The 19679-nt window shown below is 40.4% G+C and overlaps 1 protein-coding gene across 1 annotated transcript in view; it reads right to left on the bottom strand.

Annotated features, from left to right (window-relative positions):
• Positions 1 to 4771: 4771 nt before the first annotated feature.
• PTN (pleiotrophin) overlaps positions 4772 to 19679 on the bottom strand; it is a 25962-nt gene continuing 11054 nt past the window's right edge. The window contains exon 4 of the mRNA XM_077781037.1: positions 4772 to 5507. Within this exon, the coding sequence (XP_077637163.1) occupies positions 5452 to 5507 (56 nt within the window). The 3' untranslated portion in view covers positions 4772 to 5451. The remainder of the gene's footprint in view (positions 5508 to 19679) is intronic.

Here is a 19679-nt window from a genome sequence, read left to right as displayed (position 1 = left end):
CTTGAAAAGAATGTGTATTCCACTGTTTTAGGATGGAATGTTCTGAATGTACTTGTTACATCCATCAAGTCCAGTGTGTCATTCAAATCCATGTTTCCTTGCTGATGTTCTGTTTGGATGATCTGTCCATCAATGTAAGTGGGGTATTAAATCACCTACCATTATTGTATTACTATTGATTAGCTCCTTTATGTTTGTTATTAGCTGCTTTATGTATTTGAGTGCATAGATATTTACAATTGTTGTATCTTCTTACTGGATTATTCCTTTTTATTATTATATAGTGTCCTTTGTCTTTTTTTACAGATTTTGTTTTAAAAGGCTATTTTGTCTGACACAAGTATTGCTACTCTGGTTTTTGACATTCATTTACATGATTCTCCATCCCATCACTTCCAATCTGCAGATGTCTTTAGCTCTAAAGAGATAAATAAGCTCCTGAAATAAGTCTCTTATCAGAATATAGATGAATCTAGTTTTAAAAAATTTATTCTGTCACCCTGTATCTTTTGATTGGAGCATTTAGTCAGTTTACATTCAAAATAATTATTTTTTAAAAATTTTATTTATTTATTTTTGAGTGAGAGTGAGCAAGCAAGCATGCATGAGCAGGGGAGGGGCAGAGAGAGAGAGGGAGACAGAATCCCAAGCAGGCTAAGGACTGTCACTGCAGAGCCCAATGCAGGGCCTGAATTCACAAACTGTGAGATCATGACCTCAGCCAAAACCAAGAGTCAGACACTTAATCTACTGAGTTACCCAGGCACCCCACACTTAAAATAATTATTGATAGATATGTATTTTTTGTGACTTTGTTTCTTGTTTTTGTAGTTTTCTTCTCTGATCCTCTTTCTCTCTTTCATGGTTTGCTAGTTTTATTGATATACTTGGATTCCTTCCTAGTTTTGTGCGTCACTTTTTTTTAATTTGTAGTTAGCATTAGGTTTATATATAACATCTTCTGCATGTAGTAGTCTATATTAAGCTGGTCACTTAATTTTGAACTCATTCTTTATTACTCTCCCCTCCACATTTCAGATATTTGGTATATTTTCATCCTTTTATTTTGTGCTTCACTTGACTGATTTTCACAGATACAGGCACTTTTAAATTTTTTTATTTTTTGCTTTTGTCTTTCCTGTTATTCTTACTCTCACGTATGTAGGCTGGCTTAATGGTTGTGAATTCTTTTACTTTTCTTTGTCTGGGACACTCTTTTCTCTCTTTCTATTGGCAATGATAGCCTTGCTGTATAAAGCACATATCCTTGGTTGCAAAGTTTTCCCTTTCAGCACTAAATACATCATACTACGCCATTCTGGCCTGCAAAGTTTGTGCTGAAGAATCAACTGAAAGCTTTATGGGGTTTCCTTTGTGTGTATCTCCGTTCTTTTCTCTTGGAACCTTTACATTCATACTTTATCACTATTTTTGCCATTTTAATTATTGGTGTGGACTGATTTGGGTTGAGTTTTGTTGGGGAAATCTCTTTTACTCCCGAATCTGGATCTGTATTTCCCTCCCCAGATTCAGAAAGTTTTCAGCTGTTATTTCTCAAATACATTTTACTGTCCCCCTTTCTCTCCTTTTGGAATCCCTATAATGTGAATGTTATTACACTGAGTTGTCTACATCTAGTCTCATTATGTAGTATTTGTCTCTCACCTATTCAGCTTGATTGCTTTCCATTACTCTATCCTCCAGGTCACGGATATATTTCTTTGCTTCCTATAGTCTACTACTTATTCCATCTATTGTATTTTTAATTTCATGTATTCAGCTCTTCATCTCTGGTATGTTATTTTTTAATCTGTCAGGGATCTTAGTGATATCTTCCGCCCTTTTCTAAGTCCAGTGAGTATCTTTATGATCATTACTTTAAATTCTGTATTGGGCAAATACTTATTTGCATATATCTTCTCTCATTTTGTCCTATTCTTTCACTGGGAATATATTTCTCTATCTCCTCATTTTGTCTCTTTGTTTTTCCTGTGTGTTAGGAAAGTCAGCTATGTTGTCTGCTCTCGCAAGTAGTGGCTGTATGAAGAGGAGGTCCTGTAGTGCCGTGCAGTGCATTGTTTCCTGTTCACCAGAACCTGGAATGTGGGAATCTCCTATGTGTATTGTTCGTGTCTTGCCATCATGTCTGAGTCCATTTTCCTTTCAGTCCACACATCTGCACCGACTCTCTAACTGTTGTAGGTTGTGCTTGCTCTCTGTGATGTTAGTGAGAGTGAAGGAAGCAGGTTCTGAGAAGGTGTGACCACAGAACGGCCTGGAGCAGGGTAGCGGTGTTAGCAAAATGTGCATTGAGACGATAGTCCTAGGCCATATCCCTCAGGCATCACTGCCTGGTGGGGCCTGTTCAGTGTTAACGAAATTTGTGCTGAGCCCAGGGCCCAGGCCAGCATGTTTGGGGTGGGTGAGTCCTCAGGAGAACTCAAGGGCAAGGCATACTGCTAGAGGCCGAGGTAGCAAGTGTCTGTGCAGTGCTGTCTCCCCCAGGTGGCTCTGTTTATGCTGGGGCGGGGGGAGCAGGAAAGGAAAAAGGTGCCTGCCAGCTCTTTTGTTCCCAGAGAAGTCCCCCCAACATTGTCCAAAATTAGTATAAACAAATCTCCCTCCTGCTGTGCAAACTGTGGCTTCTATGTTGCCTCTCCTTGGGCTGTTGTGTCCTTAGGGACAGGGACCTGGCTAGCACTCCTCGCTCACCTCCTGGCTCGTCTAGTGGTAAGTCAGCTCTTAAAGCTCCAGTCTCGGCGCCTGGGTGGCTTAGTTGGTTAAGCATCCGACTTTCGCTTAGGTCATGATCTCGCAGTTCGTGGGTTCGAGCCCCACGTCGGGCTCTGTGCTGACTGCCAGCTCAGAGCCTGGAGCCTGTTTCAGTCTGTGACTCCCTCTCTCTCTGACCCTCCCCTGCTCATGCTGTCTCTCTCTGTCTCCTAGAAATAAATAAAACATTAAAAAAAATAAATAAAAAAAATAAAGCTCCAGTCTCCAAGTCCCACTGGTTATACACACTCACAGAATTCAACTCCTCTGGTTTTTAAGGCCAGGCGTTATGGGGATTCACTTTCCCTTTGGGCTCCCTTGTATTTTCCTCTCTCTGTGGCCATTGCTCCCTACCTCCTGCAGTCAGCTCCCAACCACTGCTGCGCCCTTCCTAACCTCTCCAGTGTAGCTTCTTCTCTACATTTAGTTGTGGAGTTTATTCTGCTAGTCTTTGATTGCTCCCTGGTTTATTTACTTGGATATGAATGATACCTAGTTGTAAACATAGGATGAGGTGAACTTAGGGTCCTCTTACTTTGCCATATTCCCAAGCCTCTGTATCACAGCTGATTTTATATTTCCCTTTCCTACCTCAAGGCTTTGTGGCTTTCAGGTAAAGTGGAGAAAACTCAGAAAATTTGGGGAGACAGCTTGCTGGGGTACCTAATGAAATGACTGATGATGGTCTGGTTTTTTTTCAATTTGTGAGAATCAGTGTTTTTTTGTAGCTTATCCTTTTGTATTTACGTTTTTAATACTTCCGTGAGATTTAGCAAGATGTTCTAAGCTGGCGGCGTGGGTAGAGGAATTCTCGAGACTTAGAGGAAGTTTAATTTCATAGCCTATGTATGCAATGGCAGTTAACACTCTAACTCGGGCTATTTATGGTTTGTTAGGAATGCATCCTCCATACCCTGTGAATGAAGGGGACGCCATGATCATTTACAGGGCTGCTTTTCCTTTGGGAGATTTTGTTCTAGTTCACCTTAGCTCATTACTGATTCATGAGCTGCTATTTCAGCTAAAGCATGATGGAGGAGCAATATAAGGTGAGAGGCTAACAAAATATGCTACAGACTTTTCCACATCTCTGTCCTTATGGGACTTGCTATTAAAAAATACACTCAATGCCTTTTCTTCTCCTCCATCCATCCCCATGAGCATTTTTTTCCTATTAAAGTCCTCTTGTAAAAGGACTGCATTCACTGTCCATGTTTCTGTCATTTGCTCTTTACAAGATACTCTGCCTTTATTAAGCAGAGTTCATAATATGTTCTCTCTTTTTCTACTCCCCACTCATTTGGCTTTGCCTTAGGAGACAGGAATCCCCTCCACATTTCTAACTTAATTGGACTCTTCGACTAGATGGTAGGGCCGTTTAGCTTTGAAGATTCTTTGGCTGCATAATTAGACCAGTTCGTGATTATTTATTTTACGGCTACCCTAAGGTATGTTGAAACCATCATTTCTGAAAGTGGACCTGTAGTTATAAGTGATAAACTTATCACTTTAAAAGTAGAGGTGGCTCTTTCAAGAGTAATACATTGAAGCTAATCCCCGTGGAATTCTGAGGTGTTATTTCCCTGGATCATAAAAGCACTGACTTGTTTACTTAAAAATTGTGCTTGGAACCTAGGGAGTTGTACAAGTAATCCTTGGTAGATATCTTGGTACATATGGTAGATAATAGAGTAGGAATTCTTGGTTTATAGACTCTGCTATTTTGCATGTGTTACCCTGTTTCTGATATGGATTGTCAAGCCCAAACTTATTCTGTATAAGAAAAGGGTTTTTCTGTTCCATCAAACTCTAGATTATTTTGGGACTTTTATTCAATTCCATAGAACCAAATACTGATAAACAAAAACCTTCTATAAAATTGTGCCCAAGAGTAATTTAATTAGTTTGTATGATAAATTCTCACTGCTAACAGGTTGACTGGGGGGGAGGGACAAAGGAGGAGGGTTACAATATCAAATCATTGCACACAAAAGCACCATTTTCCAGAATCACCTTGATTTATTTTCCTAGTCTTTTTTTTCCTCAGAAGGAAAAATAATTTCATTAAGAAAACAAATGTTCCTGCCAAAGTGAAAGAATTTCATTTAATTAATGCATTTCTTTAAAAAAAAAAAGTCAACATTGAATTAGGGCATGCTTTGCCCCCTCCCTCCATTTTGCTGACTAAAGTTTGTTTTCAAAATATCCATTGGCAGAAGATATTTTCCTCAGATAGGATGATTATATTTTATTGCTGCTTTGTTTAGTATATATTTTTCTCAATTGGGGAAAAAAGTCTAGGTGAAAAATTTATCTAACAAGAAAAGTAGTTTACATGGTCATAACACGTAAATTGCTGCCAAAAGAAAAAAGTGTAAAAAAAAAGATCTTAAATGTAAAATACCACATAACTTCAAAAAACTTACCTCAATTTTCTACCATTTATCATTTACTAGAAGTCAACTTTCTAAATAGGATTACAGTCCTTTATTATGAGCCCCTAGTGGTACTATGGTATACATTTTACAAAATGCTACAAAATTTTTCTTTTTGTTTCTGCCTATTGTGTACTTAAGCTATAGATAATTTTTGAATAAAAAGCCTACATAGGTATAAATGCAATAGTTAACTGATCTTGTTTGCTGATGCCCTTTTCATGTTCCACGGAAGATGGATCTATTAGTCCAGCATCTTCTCCTGTTTCTTGCCTTCCTTTTTCTTCTTCTTAGATTCCGCTGTGATTAAAAAGAGAAAAAAGTATCACAATAGTAAACAGTAGGGGTACTTTTCTTATACAGTTGACCCTTGAACAATGCTAGGGTTAGGGGCACGAAACCCCCATGTAGTTGAAAAGCCGCATAAAACTTTGGACTCCCCAAAACTTACCTGCTGACTGGAAGCCTTACCAATAACATAAACAGTCACTTTGCACCTCTTGTATGTGTTACATATGCTATATTCTATATATTTCCAATAAAGCAAGCTAGAGAAAAAAGTGTTATTGATAGAATGCATTTACAGTTCTCTATTTATTTAAACCAAATTCATCTTTAAATGGATGCTTATTGGTCATGGGGCAACTGTAATTGTCCAGAAAAGATTAGATGGATAGAGAAGGTATGGTGTGTGAGTGTGCCTACTTTTGTCAAGAGAGTGCCTAGGAGTAGCGGCAAGAGTGATCCAGTCTACCTTCATGTAAACACCTGTAAAATCTGTCATTTTAGGGTCCTACTCAGAAAACAGAAACACAGCCGACCTCCCTGGGAGAATTTACCAGGACACTGCTCATTGGAGAGTTACAAAAGCTCTGCTTAGCCCCCTCACTCCCCACATACCCTTTCCATGGGGCTGTTGGTAAGTATTTTGCCTGATAGCTTCCTTTCCTGATTTGACCTTTGCTTATATATTTTCCAGCTATTCATACTTGAAGAACCACATGGAGGTATCCTAAAGGTGGATGAAACAAATGGAATGTACCAACCTGGGCTAAACCAGGTAAGTGAAACCATGAGGATTTAAATCAAAATAGTCCATCCTTTTCCATTCAATCATCTGGCTGTCTCCCTTTTCCTAGGCATAGGAGAATGCAGTATAGAATAGGACATGTCAGCTTTGGCTCCAAAAATGAGAATGGTCAGATCACTAGGCTAGCAAGTGAAAGGATACTGCTTATTGTTTTTAAGACCCTTCCCCTGTTGGGCCCACAGTAGTTGCAGAAACCTAGGGGTTAGGTACAGGCTCTAGAGTCACATTGCTGGACTAGAAGTCTTTGCTCCATCACATAAGTTACTCTGAGACTCCCTGAAAGTTCATTCGTGTCTCAGATTCCTCACTTGTGAGTGGGCATATGAATCGTACCACTTTACAGGGTCAATATCCAAACTAAATGACTTGTATAAAATCCACTGCGAACAGAAGATGGCATAATAGCCTGTGCTCAATAAAAGTTGTCTATTATCACACTAATGAAACCTGTTATGAACAAGAAGTAATTTCTCTGTATAATTCATCATCCCCAAGACACACTGAGTGAGCAGGTCATTGAATGTGCTAAACAGTAGAGGGATCCTGGGACACCAACTATGGCCACCAGGGACTATTCACTGGATCACGAGGCCTGTGTCTGAGAGGGGCCTAAGGCTTATATTGAGAGGGGACATAATGCCAGTCACATACTGTAAAAATCAGAGCTTGAATCTTTTTTATTCTTATCCTTACTGCTTCTTCTGATAGGTTGTAAAGTCCATTACATAATAGGTAAAGTAGTGTAAGCTACAAGGTAATTATCCTATGCTCTGCTCCCTTTACTCAAGCATGTCAGGAGTGGCTAAAATCCCACTAAACTGCTGCTCACAAGCATCCAACTTAGTTCATGCCTATCCTCGGCTTTCCCCCTAAACTGAAGAGACTTTAAACTTTCACTCTGTTTTTTGCTTGTTGTTATAAATGTCTTCTTTTGATCTGTGAAAGGTAAGATGACCAGAATTTCCAAGTTCAAAGATACCTATAACGTCAAAAATGGTTTTCTGTTTAATTTCTGAACAAATAGCATCTTAACATTTAATAATTCCCAGTCATTGGTTGACATTTTGAACAACAGCTGTCTATTAGAAAGGTATCCTCAGAGAATAATCTAGGGTGTCAGTTGGGATATAGTTCTAGTTTCCCTTTTCTCCACATTCCTTGCGGGTGAATGCCAGCACTTTATATTCATTAATTAACAACTTGCTAAATACCAAGATATCAACCAATTGCCCATTTAATCTGCACAATGCCTATCAAAAAATTTTGTTGACACCATTGGCAAGTCATCTTGGCATTCCTTTGACACACTGCAGACCTCAAGTTGAAGTCTAAGTAGAAAAGTGAGGAGACTACAGTCAAAAATAAGGACAAGGACAAATTTCTATTTGCATAAGGTCAATTTGGTTTCTCACATAAAAAGTATTCAAATTTTTGAGGATAAAGAAGAAACTCTGGTTGGTAATATGGTTTCTAAACAAAAGCAGTTTTTGGGGTGACTTATGTACATTTTACTGACAAATAATGTTGTCACTAATCTCTGTGGCTTCGAAGGCTTAGGAGCAACCTTTCAGGATTTACCCACTGAACATGATGGTTTTTATATAGGGTCATGGAATCTAATATCTGGAAAGGACCTAGTCCCACTTTCCTATGTAGTTGATGAAGAAATAGAAATCAAGGAGTATCAGTCATTCTTCAGGGTCCACAGTGATCCACCTCTAGATCACATGAGGGGTCATTCTCTAACTCTTCACCTTCTCACACAACACAGCACTGCCGCCATGGATCGTCGCATGTGTAGTAAATGCAATTGGTTTTATTTCTGTTCCTCTCTTGACCACCATTCAGTCACCTCCCTTGACTGAAGTCTCTATACTTGTGCTTCTTTCACTTCCTGGAACACATCATTCTTTTTCTCCCCTTGTCTTTGGCCTTCAGACCTATTTTTCATTCCATCAGCTCTGCACTTCCCCTGGCGATTCTGTTCTGTCTCACACATCCTTCAGGGACCAGTTTTGAATCCTACCACTTTATTTCCTCTCACAGAGCACTTACCACTGATACTGTAATTGCCCCTAAGCACAAGCTGTGTGAGGGCAGAATCCCAACTCACAGCTGCTTCTCTAGCCCCATGCCTGATGCATTACAGCTGATCAGCAACTCTTCAGGGAAAGACCTAAATCTCTAGCACAGCAAGAACACATGCCTCAATGGCCCACCATGCCCTCATCTTCCTGACAGTGGTTCCTTGAGTTTTCCTTGCTTATCTTCACCTCAGCCTTTACACACTGCCTTCTTTCTTCCTGTTTTTCTTCTTATCACCTCAACTTTGCTTAGCCAACATCTACTCATCCTCACTTCAAGGAATCCTTCCCAGAACTCCCAAGCTAAGCAGGTTCCATCTCACTGGGGGTTACATACTTCCATGTGCCTCTCACTGCTCTTCCAAAATTAGAATTGAACTATTAATTTTGTATCTAATTATTCAATATGCATTTTCCCCTTCCTGTGAAGGTAGAGACCAAATCTGTCTCTTACATCTGTGTCTTCAGTGCTTAGCATATAATAAGTGCTCATGAAATACTTGCTGCATAAAAGTGAAGAAATAAACACTTGGATGGGAAACAGTCAATTCATTAGCATATAGGAAAGGACAATCTCTCAAGGAAAGTAAGGAGTGTGAATTCAAAATCTTGCAATATTTCAGTACTTCTTTAAAGATATTTTATGAAGAATAAAATTATAAGCATATATACATGAAATCTGTCCAAATTTGTCTATTTTTTTTCTTGTCTTTAAACTAGAAGACTGATTTAACTCTGTGAATAAAAGTTATGTCCCATTTTAGTAGCCTATCAGGGTTACTGTGAGAAAAATCTGCTGTGAGAATGAGGGTCATGAATAGGCTTGGGGCAGGGCTATCACAGGTAAAGCAAGTACTTTGTAATAGAGTCACACTGCAGCTACTCTCAAAGGTTTTAAGAGCCAATGTGATCGGTACCCTGATGTCAAACAGTAGGGAACCTTAGTTCACAGTGAAAGGAGCCAGGTCAGGGGAAGGAAGCACACACATGCCACACATCAAATAAGACCCCAGGCTACATGTCACTCTCCCCCACCTGGACTGAGGCTGTGAAGCTGAAGTGGATGCAAACAGGAAAGGAGCCATTGTGGAAATGTGAACACAAAGGGCACCTGCCTGAAAAAATCACTTGTCCCCTACTGGGACATCACTGCACTGAAAACTCACAGTGGTGCTCTTGGTGTGTTTTAGTGGTGCTGTTGGTGTGTTTTAACTTTAATTGGCCAGTTTTTGAAGTGATGGAGGATAGTTAACTCATGGTTCTTCCCTGGTAGCTGTATATGTTGTATTATTTAAAAAGAAACAGGTTGTTTTAAGAGATATTGGACAGTGTTCAGAAAGTCCTAAGGCTTTCTTAAGAAGAAATACTCTAGAAAAGATCCCGACTCCTCTTACTGCTATGAATCTCAGCACCTGGAGTGCCATCTTTACTGTATTCTATCTAGAAGCCTCAAAATCTAGTTAAGAAAACCCTTACAATGCATAGCAAGTACTGATAGGAGAGTAAAGAGGCAGTAAGAACACACAGCAATTAATGAGTCATGGTACAATAAATTCTGATAGAAAACAAAATCCTCAAGTAAGGGGTGCCCGGGTGGCTCACTCAGTTGAGCATCCAACTCTCTTTTTCAGCTCAGGTCATGATCCCAGGGTTTTGGGATCGAGCCCCATGTGCTGGGTATGGAGCCTACTTAAGAGTCTCTGTCTCCATCTGCCCCTCTCATCCTTTTGTAATCTCTAAAAAAAAAAAAAAATCTTCAAGTAATAAGTGGCATCATAGCCATTTGTTTATTAGGGCAATGAGAAAACAAGTACTGTTAATATCATAGCAAGAGAGATTACTTAGAGAACTGATTCTAATCAGTGTTTGCCATTTATTAACCCTGTGATGTTGGGCAAATCAATCATTTTGCATTTTTTCCTATAAATTGGGGCTAATGAAACCACATCAGAGGGTTATCTTCTGAGGATACCCTCCCCAAAGGGCCATCATTAATATCATGTGAGATTAGTCTCTAAGATCCTATTTGACCATTACTGTTCAAAAAACATTCATTTATTAACCTAGCAAATATATACCCTATATCCACTATATCCCTGGCACCATTCTAGATCCTGGGATATAATGGCAAACAAATTCTGCTTTCACAGAGTTTCTCATAGATTTCAAGAGTGCTTTATGTAAGTGTCTTTCAAAACTGTAAAGTACTCTAAAGGTATATCTTTATTTTAAAAGTTATTAGTATGTGGCAGCTATTTTTATGGCTTCAATGCCTACTTCTCTTCCCCCTAGTTTATTATGACATTGTAGATGCATATGATGTAAAAGATAGAGTATCCGTAGGGAGAATTAATTACTAGGGAAAAAAAGAATGTCTATCAAAGACCTAGCCTGAAGGTAAAAAAAAAAACCAACAAAAAACCAACTCTCCTGAGTTATTTCATTCTTCTTAAAAACGATTTCTTTTCTTTTTTTTTTTTAACGTTTAGAGAGGGAGCATGCGAGCTTCATCCCACAACCCTGGGATCATGACCCGAGCCAAAATCAAGGGTGAGACACTCAATTGACTGAGCTACCCAGACACCCAACTGTTAGATAGAAAGTAAAGAAACATACGTATGTTAACAGAAATTATCCATAGTTCTACAATACAGAAATAGCACTTTTCACAGTGGGTTCTATTTATGTTTTCTTTCAATGAACATATATAATGTATACTTTTAGTAGGCATATATTGACCGTTGATAAAGTACTTTATACTAAGCCTCCTATTGTTAATTCCCATACCATTGCATGTACTTTGAAATATGACCATGTAGTATTCCTTTATGACATTCCATCCTGTATGTTTTGGGACCTTCCCTTTATTGTTGGTCAGTCAGCTTATTCTCACTTTTTGTTACCATAAATAATGATGCAGTACATATTTTGGAAGACAATTATATTAGAAAGTTTTGCCTTCCTACAGATTTCTACAAGAGGACCTAATGGACCAAAGGTCAGGGCATTTGTAAAGTTCTAGGTACGTACTGACAAATCTCTCTCCTGAAAGAAAGTGCTCACTTAAATTCTGGTCAGTGACTTATATCGGACCCCATCATAGCAAACTTGTTCTCAAAAAGCAAATAATCAAACAGCATTCATCACCTCTTTTCCGCCTATTACAACCCTTCTAGGAACAGGATTGGCATGAAGCTAGTACGAGTAAACACTCCCTCTCATTTTCAATATTCAGGAAATCTGAGGGGAAGAGTTGGGAGAATAGGTCTTAGAAGAAAGATATCCATGTAAAGGTTTTCAGTGAACTTCAGGGGAAGAGTTATTCCAAGAGGCAGAAGAGTTGAGGATTCTGGAATAAGCATATCTCATTTTCTTATCAAAATGCTTTGCTTTGATTCCCTTTTCCTCAGATGGGCTGCTGAGCATACAGAAAACATAAAAAGGAACTGAGAGATGAAATGGTTGAGCGGAGCCTGGATTTTAACTACAGTGAGTTAAACTCCGTTTGCTATTGACTTAAATACAGTGGCTTTGGGTCATTAAGCCAATGGGAGGAATTGTTGGCTTGAATAGAANTTTTCAGTGAACTTCAGGGGAAGAGTTATTCCAAGAGGCAGAAGAGTTGAGGATTCTGGAATAAGCATATCTCATTTTCTTATCAAAATGCTTTGCTTTGATTCCCTTTTCCTCAGATGGGCTGCTGAGCATACAGAAAACATAAAAAGGAACTGAGAGATGAAATGGTTGAGCGGAGCCTGGATTTTAACTACAGTGAGTTAAACTCCATTTGCTATTGACTTAAAAGAGATTTGCACCTTCTAACAGGTAGAATTCATAGATGAGGAAGCTATGGGCAGTCCGAAATGGACGCTGCAGGTTCTGGAGACATGCCAGAGAGACCGTGGAAGCTAACCTTTGGAGACTCGCTCAATAAGTCATGGGAACTGAGTGAGGGGAAGGTTCCTATCCTGGTCAAATGGTACAGTTACAATGTAAATATGTCCAAAAGGCTGGATATCACCACCATCCTTTCAATGTTTCATAAACCTACTCAAAGGAACTTGTCTGTGCTTTAAGGATCAGCTGCCCAGCAACCTGAAAATACATAATCCCTCACAGCAACTAGCTGTTGCTCAGAGCTGATAATAAGGCTTGTTGAATCATGACCGTACAATTCAGTGATCCGCTTAGAATCCAGGTACGAGTTGGCTAGGCCTCCCCACATTTCAGTTTAAATTGGGGCATCATATATTATGTTCCACAATATAGGAAAAAGTTTCTAAAGTATCACCTTGAAAAAAAGGGGTTTCATAATAAATCATTCTCCGATCTGTTTAGTCCAAAGTCTGTACAATAATTTTATTTCTGCTTTGATTTTTTAATACTACATGCTTTTATTTCCTATTTTATTGACTCAGTGGATTTACTTCTAGGACTGTGAATGGAATACACACATAAAAACAACTGCTCGTCGAAGCTGCCCACAGGCTGACCCCTGTTCTTTTACCTCACTGTCCCCATTCTTTTTCACTCATCAGTTGTGTTTCATAACAATACCTACCACTCTGTCTCATCTGCCCTCCTACACATGTGCTTTCTGCTATCACGTAGATGTGTCAGTATGTGATCTGTAAANGGCTAAAGCCATGAACAGCCACCTCTCCAAAGAACATATTCAGATGGCCAATAAACACATGAAATGATGCTCAGTGTCACTCATCAGGGAAATACAAACCAAACCCACAATGAGATACCACCTCACACCTGTCAAAATGACTAACATTACCAACTCAAGCAACAACAGATGTTGGCAAGGATGTGGAGAAAGAGGATCTCTTTTGCACTGGTGGTGGGAATGCAAACTAGTGCAACCACTCTCGAAAACAGTATGTAAGTTCCTCAAAATATTAACAATGGAATTACCCTATGACCCAGCAATTGCATGACTAGGTATTTATCCAAGGGATACAGGTGGGTGCTGCTTCAAAGGGGTACATGCACCCCAATGTTTATAGCAGCACTATCAACAATAGCCAAAATATGGAAAAGAGTCCAAATGTCATCAATGAATGAGTGGCTAAAGAAGGTGTGCATACACATACATATATATATACATGTATGCATGTATATACACACACATTGTATGTATACACAATGGAGTATCAGTTGACAATCAAAAAGAATGAACTCTTACCATTTGCAACTATGTGGATGGAACTAGAGGATATTATGCTAAGTGAAATTAGTCAGAGAAAGACAAATACATGACTTCACGCACATGAGGACTTTAAGGTACAAAACAGATGAACATAAGGGGAGGGAAGCAAAAAAAAAAATAAAAACAGGGAGAGAGACAAAAACATTAGAGAGTCTTAAATATGGAGAATAGAGGGTTACTGGAGAGGTTGTGGGGCGGGCTAAATGGGGAAAGGGCATTAAGGAAATAACTCCTGAAATCATTGTTGCACTATATGCTAACTTGGATGTAAATTAAAAACCATAAATAGAATAAAAAATGTTTTCAAGTATTGAATACAATTGAAGAGAGGCACATATAACTAATGCAAGGGAAAATGCAAAGACTATAAATTTGGTAGAGGGAGCTTTGAGAATGTGTGTTTGCACATGCAAGAGCATGCATTTCTGATGCTTATGTTAGAGAGACTGTGTGTGTGTGCTCATGCGGTTGGGGTCACAGTCACCATATGTTGTCTATACCTGGTGGTACAGGTGGTCCTACTTCATTGTCCCATCTTCCAGAGTTACTCTGAAGAACTCTACGGAGTTAGGTATATGCATGCACGTGTGCAGGCACACACGCAAAACCATAGGTGGGGAAACTGTTTGGTTTTCTATGTCCAGCAAAAGCAATCTGCTCCTTCCACAATCTGTACACCATTCTGAAGACCTTACTCTTCTTCACAGTGACCTCCCCAACACAGATTCACTGACTTCTGCCCCAAATCAGGAAGGAAGAACATTTACTCTTGACATGATAGGTAAATGTTCAAAAGCTTGTTTCTGCACTAATGAGGGCACAGATAGAAAATTTATCATATTAAAGAGTCTTATAAATTACATCAGTAGCCTAAGCCAGAAATGAACTATGTTATTATAACCAATAATAAGTAGTTCCCACTTAGCACACCATTATTTTCTGATGTTTAACATATTACTGGTGCTACTGGAAGATCAAATTTTGATTTATGTCAAAGGGAGAAGGCTTAAAGTCTAAAACATTTAAAAATCAGTAGGTATATCTCTGTAAGTCATTTCTTTTTTTGTTTTTTAATTTTTTAAAATGTTTTATTTATTTCTAGGAGAGAGAGAGAGAGACAGCGTGAGCAGGGGAGGGTCAGAGAGAGAGGGAGTGACAGACTCTGAAATAGGCTCCAAGCTGGCAGTCAGCACAGAGCCCGACACGGGGCTCGAACCCACGAACCGCGAGATCATTACCTAAGCGAAAGTCGGACGCTTAACCAACTAAGCCACCCAGGAGCCCCACCGTAAGTCATTTCTAATTTGCTTCCCCACAGATTTTTCTTTTAGGTTCCAGCTGATTCTATAGATCAGTTGTTAGGGGCTGAATCATGTCCACCTCAAAATTTCATATTCAATTCCTGGCCTGCATACCTTAGAATGTGAACATATTTGGAGAGACCCTCTTTATAGAGGTAATCAAGTTAAAATGAGGTCAGTAGGGTGGGCCCTAATCCCATACGACTGGGGTCCTCCGGAGAAGAGGGCATCTGAACAGACACACCCAGTGCAAAGACTAGAAGACATGGGGACAAGACCACCATTTAGGAGTCAAAGAGGCCTGAACAGATTCTTCCCCCACAACCTTTGGAAGGAATCAACCCCACAGAAACCTTGATCTCAGACTTCTGGCCTGCAGAACGGTGAGAAGATAAATTTCCGTTGTAGAAGCCACACCGGCTGAAAGGTTACGTGCGTGCCAGCTAACGCATTCATCCGTGAATCCGGTGGCTTGCTTTCTTTTTGTATGGCTTTCAGAGTGTCCTCATTAGTCACATAGGTCAAAATGCATGTGAGTTTTTTGTGTCTTAAATGGGCCCTCCAGAATTTTAAATATATATCATTTAAGTATGTGACTTTGGTAGTAAGAAATACTGGATTTTATGCCCATCATTAGTTTTGCACATGCTGCAGTTACCAGTTCACCCATCTCCACACTGTCTTCTCGGTTTCTCCACCACTCGATTCCTCTTGCCCCATGTACCCAGTGCTGTCTCCAGCAGCAGCAAAGGTCAGGCCTGAAGAAGTGCTCCCACACTTCTCTCTCTTGAGAAAGAAGCCTACACAGCAGCTTAACTTAACTGCTTTTGTGTGTCTGGGCGAAGATCTGAAAACAAGCTTTTCTGTTAATGATGATAATAATCGAAAGCCTTGTAAAAGCCACTGAATATGGGAACCCCCAGTCAACAGCTCTGGGTCTTGTCCTTCATGTGCCCAAGAAGTGGGACACCAGGAACATTTTTACCTGCTTTTTGCTCTTTGCACATCTGATGCGCTCTTCTACAAAACTGTTGATCCCTCTGGAAAAAGTCTTTCCTTGTCCCTCCTCTTGTGCTGAGCAACAGCCAGCCAGCCCTGATTTCCCTGAGGGTTCCCAAAGGCCCTGCATCCCTGCCAAGCTGGCTGGAGGCACTGGGAGTGGGGGAAGTGTCCTCACTGGTCACCAGACAGCAGTGCCTCAGATCCTTCCTTATGACATGCCGGAGTCACAATGACTCACAGCAGCCAGGAGGCAATCCTGAATCCGCTGGCCAATAGGCCAGATTACACTGCTCTGTTGAACTCTAGAGGAAGGGAGCCCCTGAGAAGGACCCCAGCCTCTGAAATGGAGCAGTAAGCCCATTATTTGCTTAAGTGCACTTATTACACAAAGACAGACTGGAGCCAAAAATTACCGGACATGACTCAATCATAAATGACCCCAAATCTGCTTCTGGTAATGTTTTCAGGTTACCATAGAAACACAATGCAAAATTATTAATTTCTTTCTGAATATCCAAAGAGATGCCATAGGGAGCACTCATTTTGGGAAGCTCTAGTATGACAGAATTCTGGAAAAGGACTGTCCTGAGTTCAAGTTCAAACCTGACCCCTCACAAGCTGGGGGGCCTTCTGCGAATTGCAACCTTAGTGTCCTATTTGTAAAATATGAACAGAACTCACTCCTTGGGGCTGCTGTGGGGATTGAGACATTGTATACCAAGAGCTTAGTACAATGCCAGTCACATTATAAATGCCCAATAAAAAGGAACTAGTTTTAAGTTGCTCAAAAATGCTGACGGACAAGAGCTACACCTTAAAACACAAAGCAGAAATTCTCAGTCCAGTAGTTAGAAGGGAGAAATGTAAAAGCTTCAGGGATGTTAAAAAAGATGGTCCCTCAACCCAGTAACTAATTCATGTGACACTGTTCTATTATTCAGCCTTCCTTAATACGAATCCTTATATAGCTGTTTTGTGTGTGCACAGCTAATGAGCCTCTATGCATGGACTTCACCAAGAGAGATGAAACCAGACACACAGTGTGAAGTAAACCCTACAAATATTTGTAGTTCCTAGTCCTCACATCTGTCCCAGCCATAAAGACTAAAATGTCTTTCTTAAGGAAGGGAGTAAAACACCCAACTAACTCTTCTTCCATGTGTGTGAACTGTGCCTTGATAGTGATTTCTCTACAGTTGGAGACAGTGAATAAATGACGTGAGCCAGACCAGGACAATGCATCAATGATTCATTCATTCAGATGGTCACTATTCATTGAATTCCTCTCATGGACAAGAACAATGAGATGCAGCACCTTAAAAGGTGAATGAGACATGGCTCCTGCCCTCAAGAGGTTCAGAGTTGAGAGAGACAAAAACACACTCACTCCAGAGCAATGGTGTCTCTTGGGAGGAGCCAGTCCTGAGGACAGGCAACAACCTAATGCTTGGGAAGGGAAGTCTAGCAAATGTAAACACTGCTCTCTTTTCTAGTCCTTGAATAAAGTGAGCTCTTTTTGGCCTTAGGGACTTTGACCTTGCCCTTGTTTTATCTACAAACTAGCATGGCTAGCTTCTGCTCTATATTCAAGACCAAGTTCAAAAACTTACCTCTCCAGGAAGCTTTTGCTGGTTTCTCGGTCTTACTTAGTCCCCCCTCCCCCGGCCAGGCCCCAGCCACTCTAACACTTGGCTCTTTAGTTTTTAAGATCATTTATCCCAATATGTAGTCATTATTTTAGCTTGTAATTGTTTGTCACTATTGTCTGCCCTCCACCCCCGACTAGAACATAAAAATAAGAGAGGAGGAAGCTTAGTATCACTAGCACCTGACATAGGGCCTGTTCCATTGCAAGCTCTTCATAGATTTTATAAATAAACGAATAAATAGGAAATAGTGCCAGAGGCCCATATGCTTCTCTCATAGCATCTGTCACTCTCACAGTACCTTGGGATTTATCTTTCTGCTTTTCCCACCGCATGGGTCCACACAGGTCAGTAGCTTACCCCTGGTGCTAACTCTAGTACACAGTACCCACATAATCAGTATCTGTCCAATGAACAAGCTGGATTTGACAGAATGAAACATTTGAAGTACAGAAGGAGGAGAAGAGGTTCCAGGTTTCTCGAACCACAGGCGCGGAGAAGTGGATATGTAAGAATGCACAGCCCACTCAGCCATCCATCTCCCGGGGGTGGGGTGACGGGAGCAGGGATTAGGCAACAGGGAAGTCAGATGATGCCTGCGCAAGGTGTCCTCTCAAAGGGCCAAGATCTGTTTCTGTTGCTGATGGAAAGCTATGAGAAAAGAGGGAATTCAGGACTGGGTCTGAAATTCGTTCGTTCTTAGATAAGGGACCAAGATACTTGTAAGGAGAAGATGCAGGAGGAGCTGTTGTGCATAATCCTGGAGGTCTAGAGGCAGGACTGCCCTCATTTTAAGTCTGGCCCCTCTGCTTAGATGCTCGTGCTAAGCGTCTAACATCTCTGCACTCAGTTTCCTCATATATAAAATGAGGAATGATGATGGTAACCATTTCACAGAGTTTCTGTAATTATTCAATGTCACGGGTATGTGCAATGTACTAAAATATATTCAAAACATATCAGTCTCTCCAAAAACAATAATTATAATTACTACTGATGTTATCACGATAGTTCTTTTGCCTAAAAAGGTACAGAGGGAAACACCCACCTCAAGAATTTCATTTGGAAGGAAATAGTCTTAAAAGTAGTGCACAGTTATTAAGCATTTTTACATATTCCTCCCATTAACTGAAGTATTCATTGTAGACTCTCATTTACAGAAGACAAAACTCTTCTTCTAGTAAGAAAGGGGCAGAATTAGACTTTCTCCCTTCAATGGCAGTATCATGAGATAATACAGGAAATATTATGCAGATGTTGGGAAGTAAAATACAGATGCTGAAGACCCTTCCACAGCAGAATAAAGAAGAAATCAAACCTTAAGACCTAACTGCACAAGAGTGTTTCCTTCTGATCCAGAAGAACAAAATCCCTGCAAAGTTCCCCAGGCTTCCTTTCTGGTCAAATGCAAGGGCAGCAACCACGAGCCCTGTCGGGGTCCCAGGCTCCCCTTCACCTCTCTCCACACAGCAGAGAGGCTCTTGGCCGAGCCAAACTCGCCCACAGAGTGTGGGCATGCTCATTGCTACGGGATGTCAGAGCCCAGAATCCAGAAAGAACTGTTGGGAGCTTCTTTCATCTTTAAAAGAAGTAACAGAAAAATCTATTTAGCGGGGGGCGGGGGAGGGGGGAGTGAGAACGCTGGGAATATCCCTTTACTGAGCCCCTTTCTCCTTGAATAATCGTCTGCCAAGTGCTATGCCCTGCACACAGCGGAGTCTCGCACTTAAACAGTTGCCGTTCTTTTGATCTTTAAAGATGAATTGTCAAACCTAAGAGAGGGCTAGGCAACTGTCCAAAAAAAGAGGAGCAAGATGGCAAAACTTTTAGAAATAGCTGGGAAGAAATAAAGCGAATAGGGGTTCTCATGAGCAGGGAAATTTAACAAAGATCTGGTAACAGCGGAGCATGAACTGGTGGACAGAGCAGCAGGAGGGACTGACATTGCTCCCTGACCAACCTGGAGCACAGACACCCACTGCTCTGCTCCCACCTCTGCCTGTCCCACAATACCCTTCTTCCAGACAAACTTGGAGGCTGACACAAATGCCTTGCTGGCCTGTCAGTATCAGAAAAAAAAGGTTCACAATAATCTCATTTTTTTTTTTTTTTTTTTTTTTTTGCAACAAGA

The sequence above is a fragment of the Crocuta crocuta genome, unplaced genomic scaffold, assembly GCF_008692635.1.
Source record: "Crocuta crocuta isolate KB4526 unplaced genomic scaffold, BGI_CrCroc_1.0 scaffold228, whole genome shotgun sequence".
Lineage (NCBI taxonomy): Eukaryota > Metazoa > Chordata > Mammalia > Carnivora > Hyaenidae > Crocuta > Crocuta crocuta.
The sequence above is the reverse complement of the archived record's forward strand: the minus strand, read 5'-3'. Positions and strand labels throughout refer to the sequence as shown.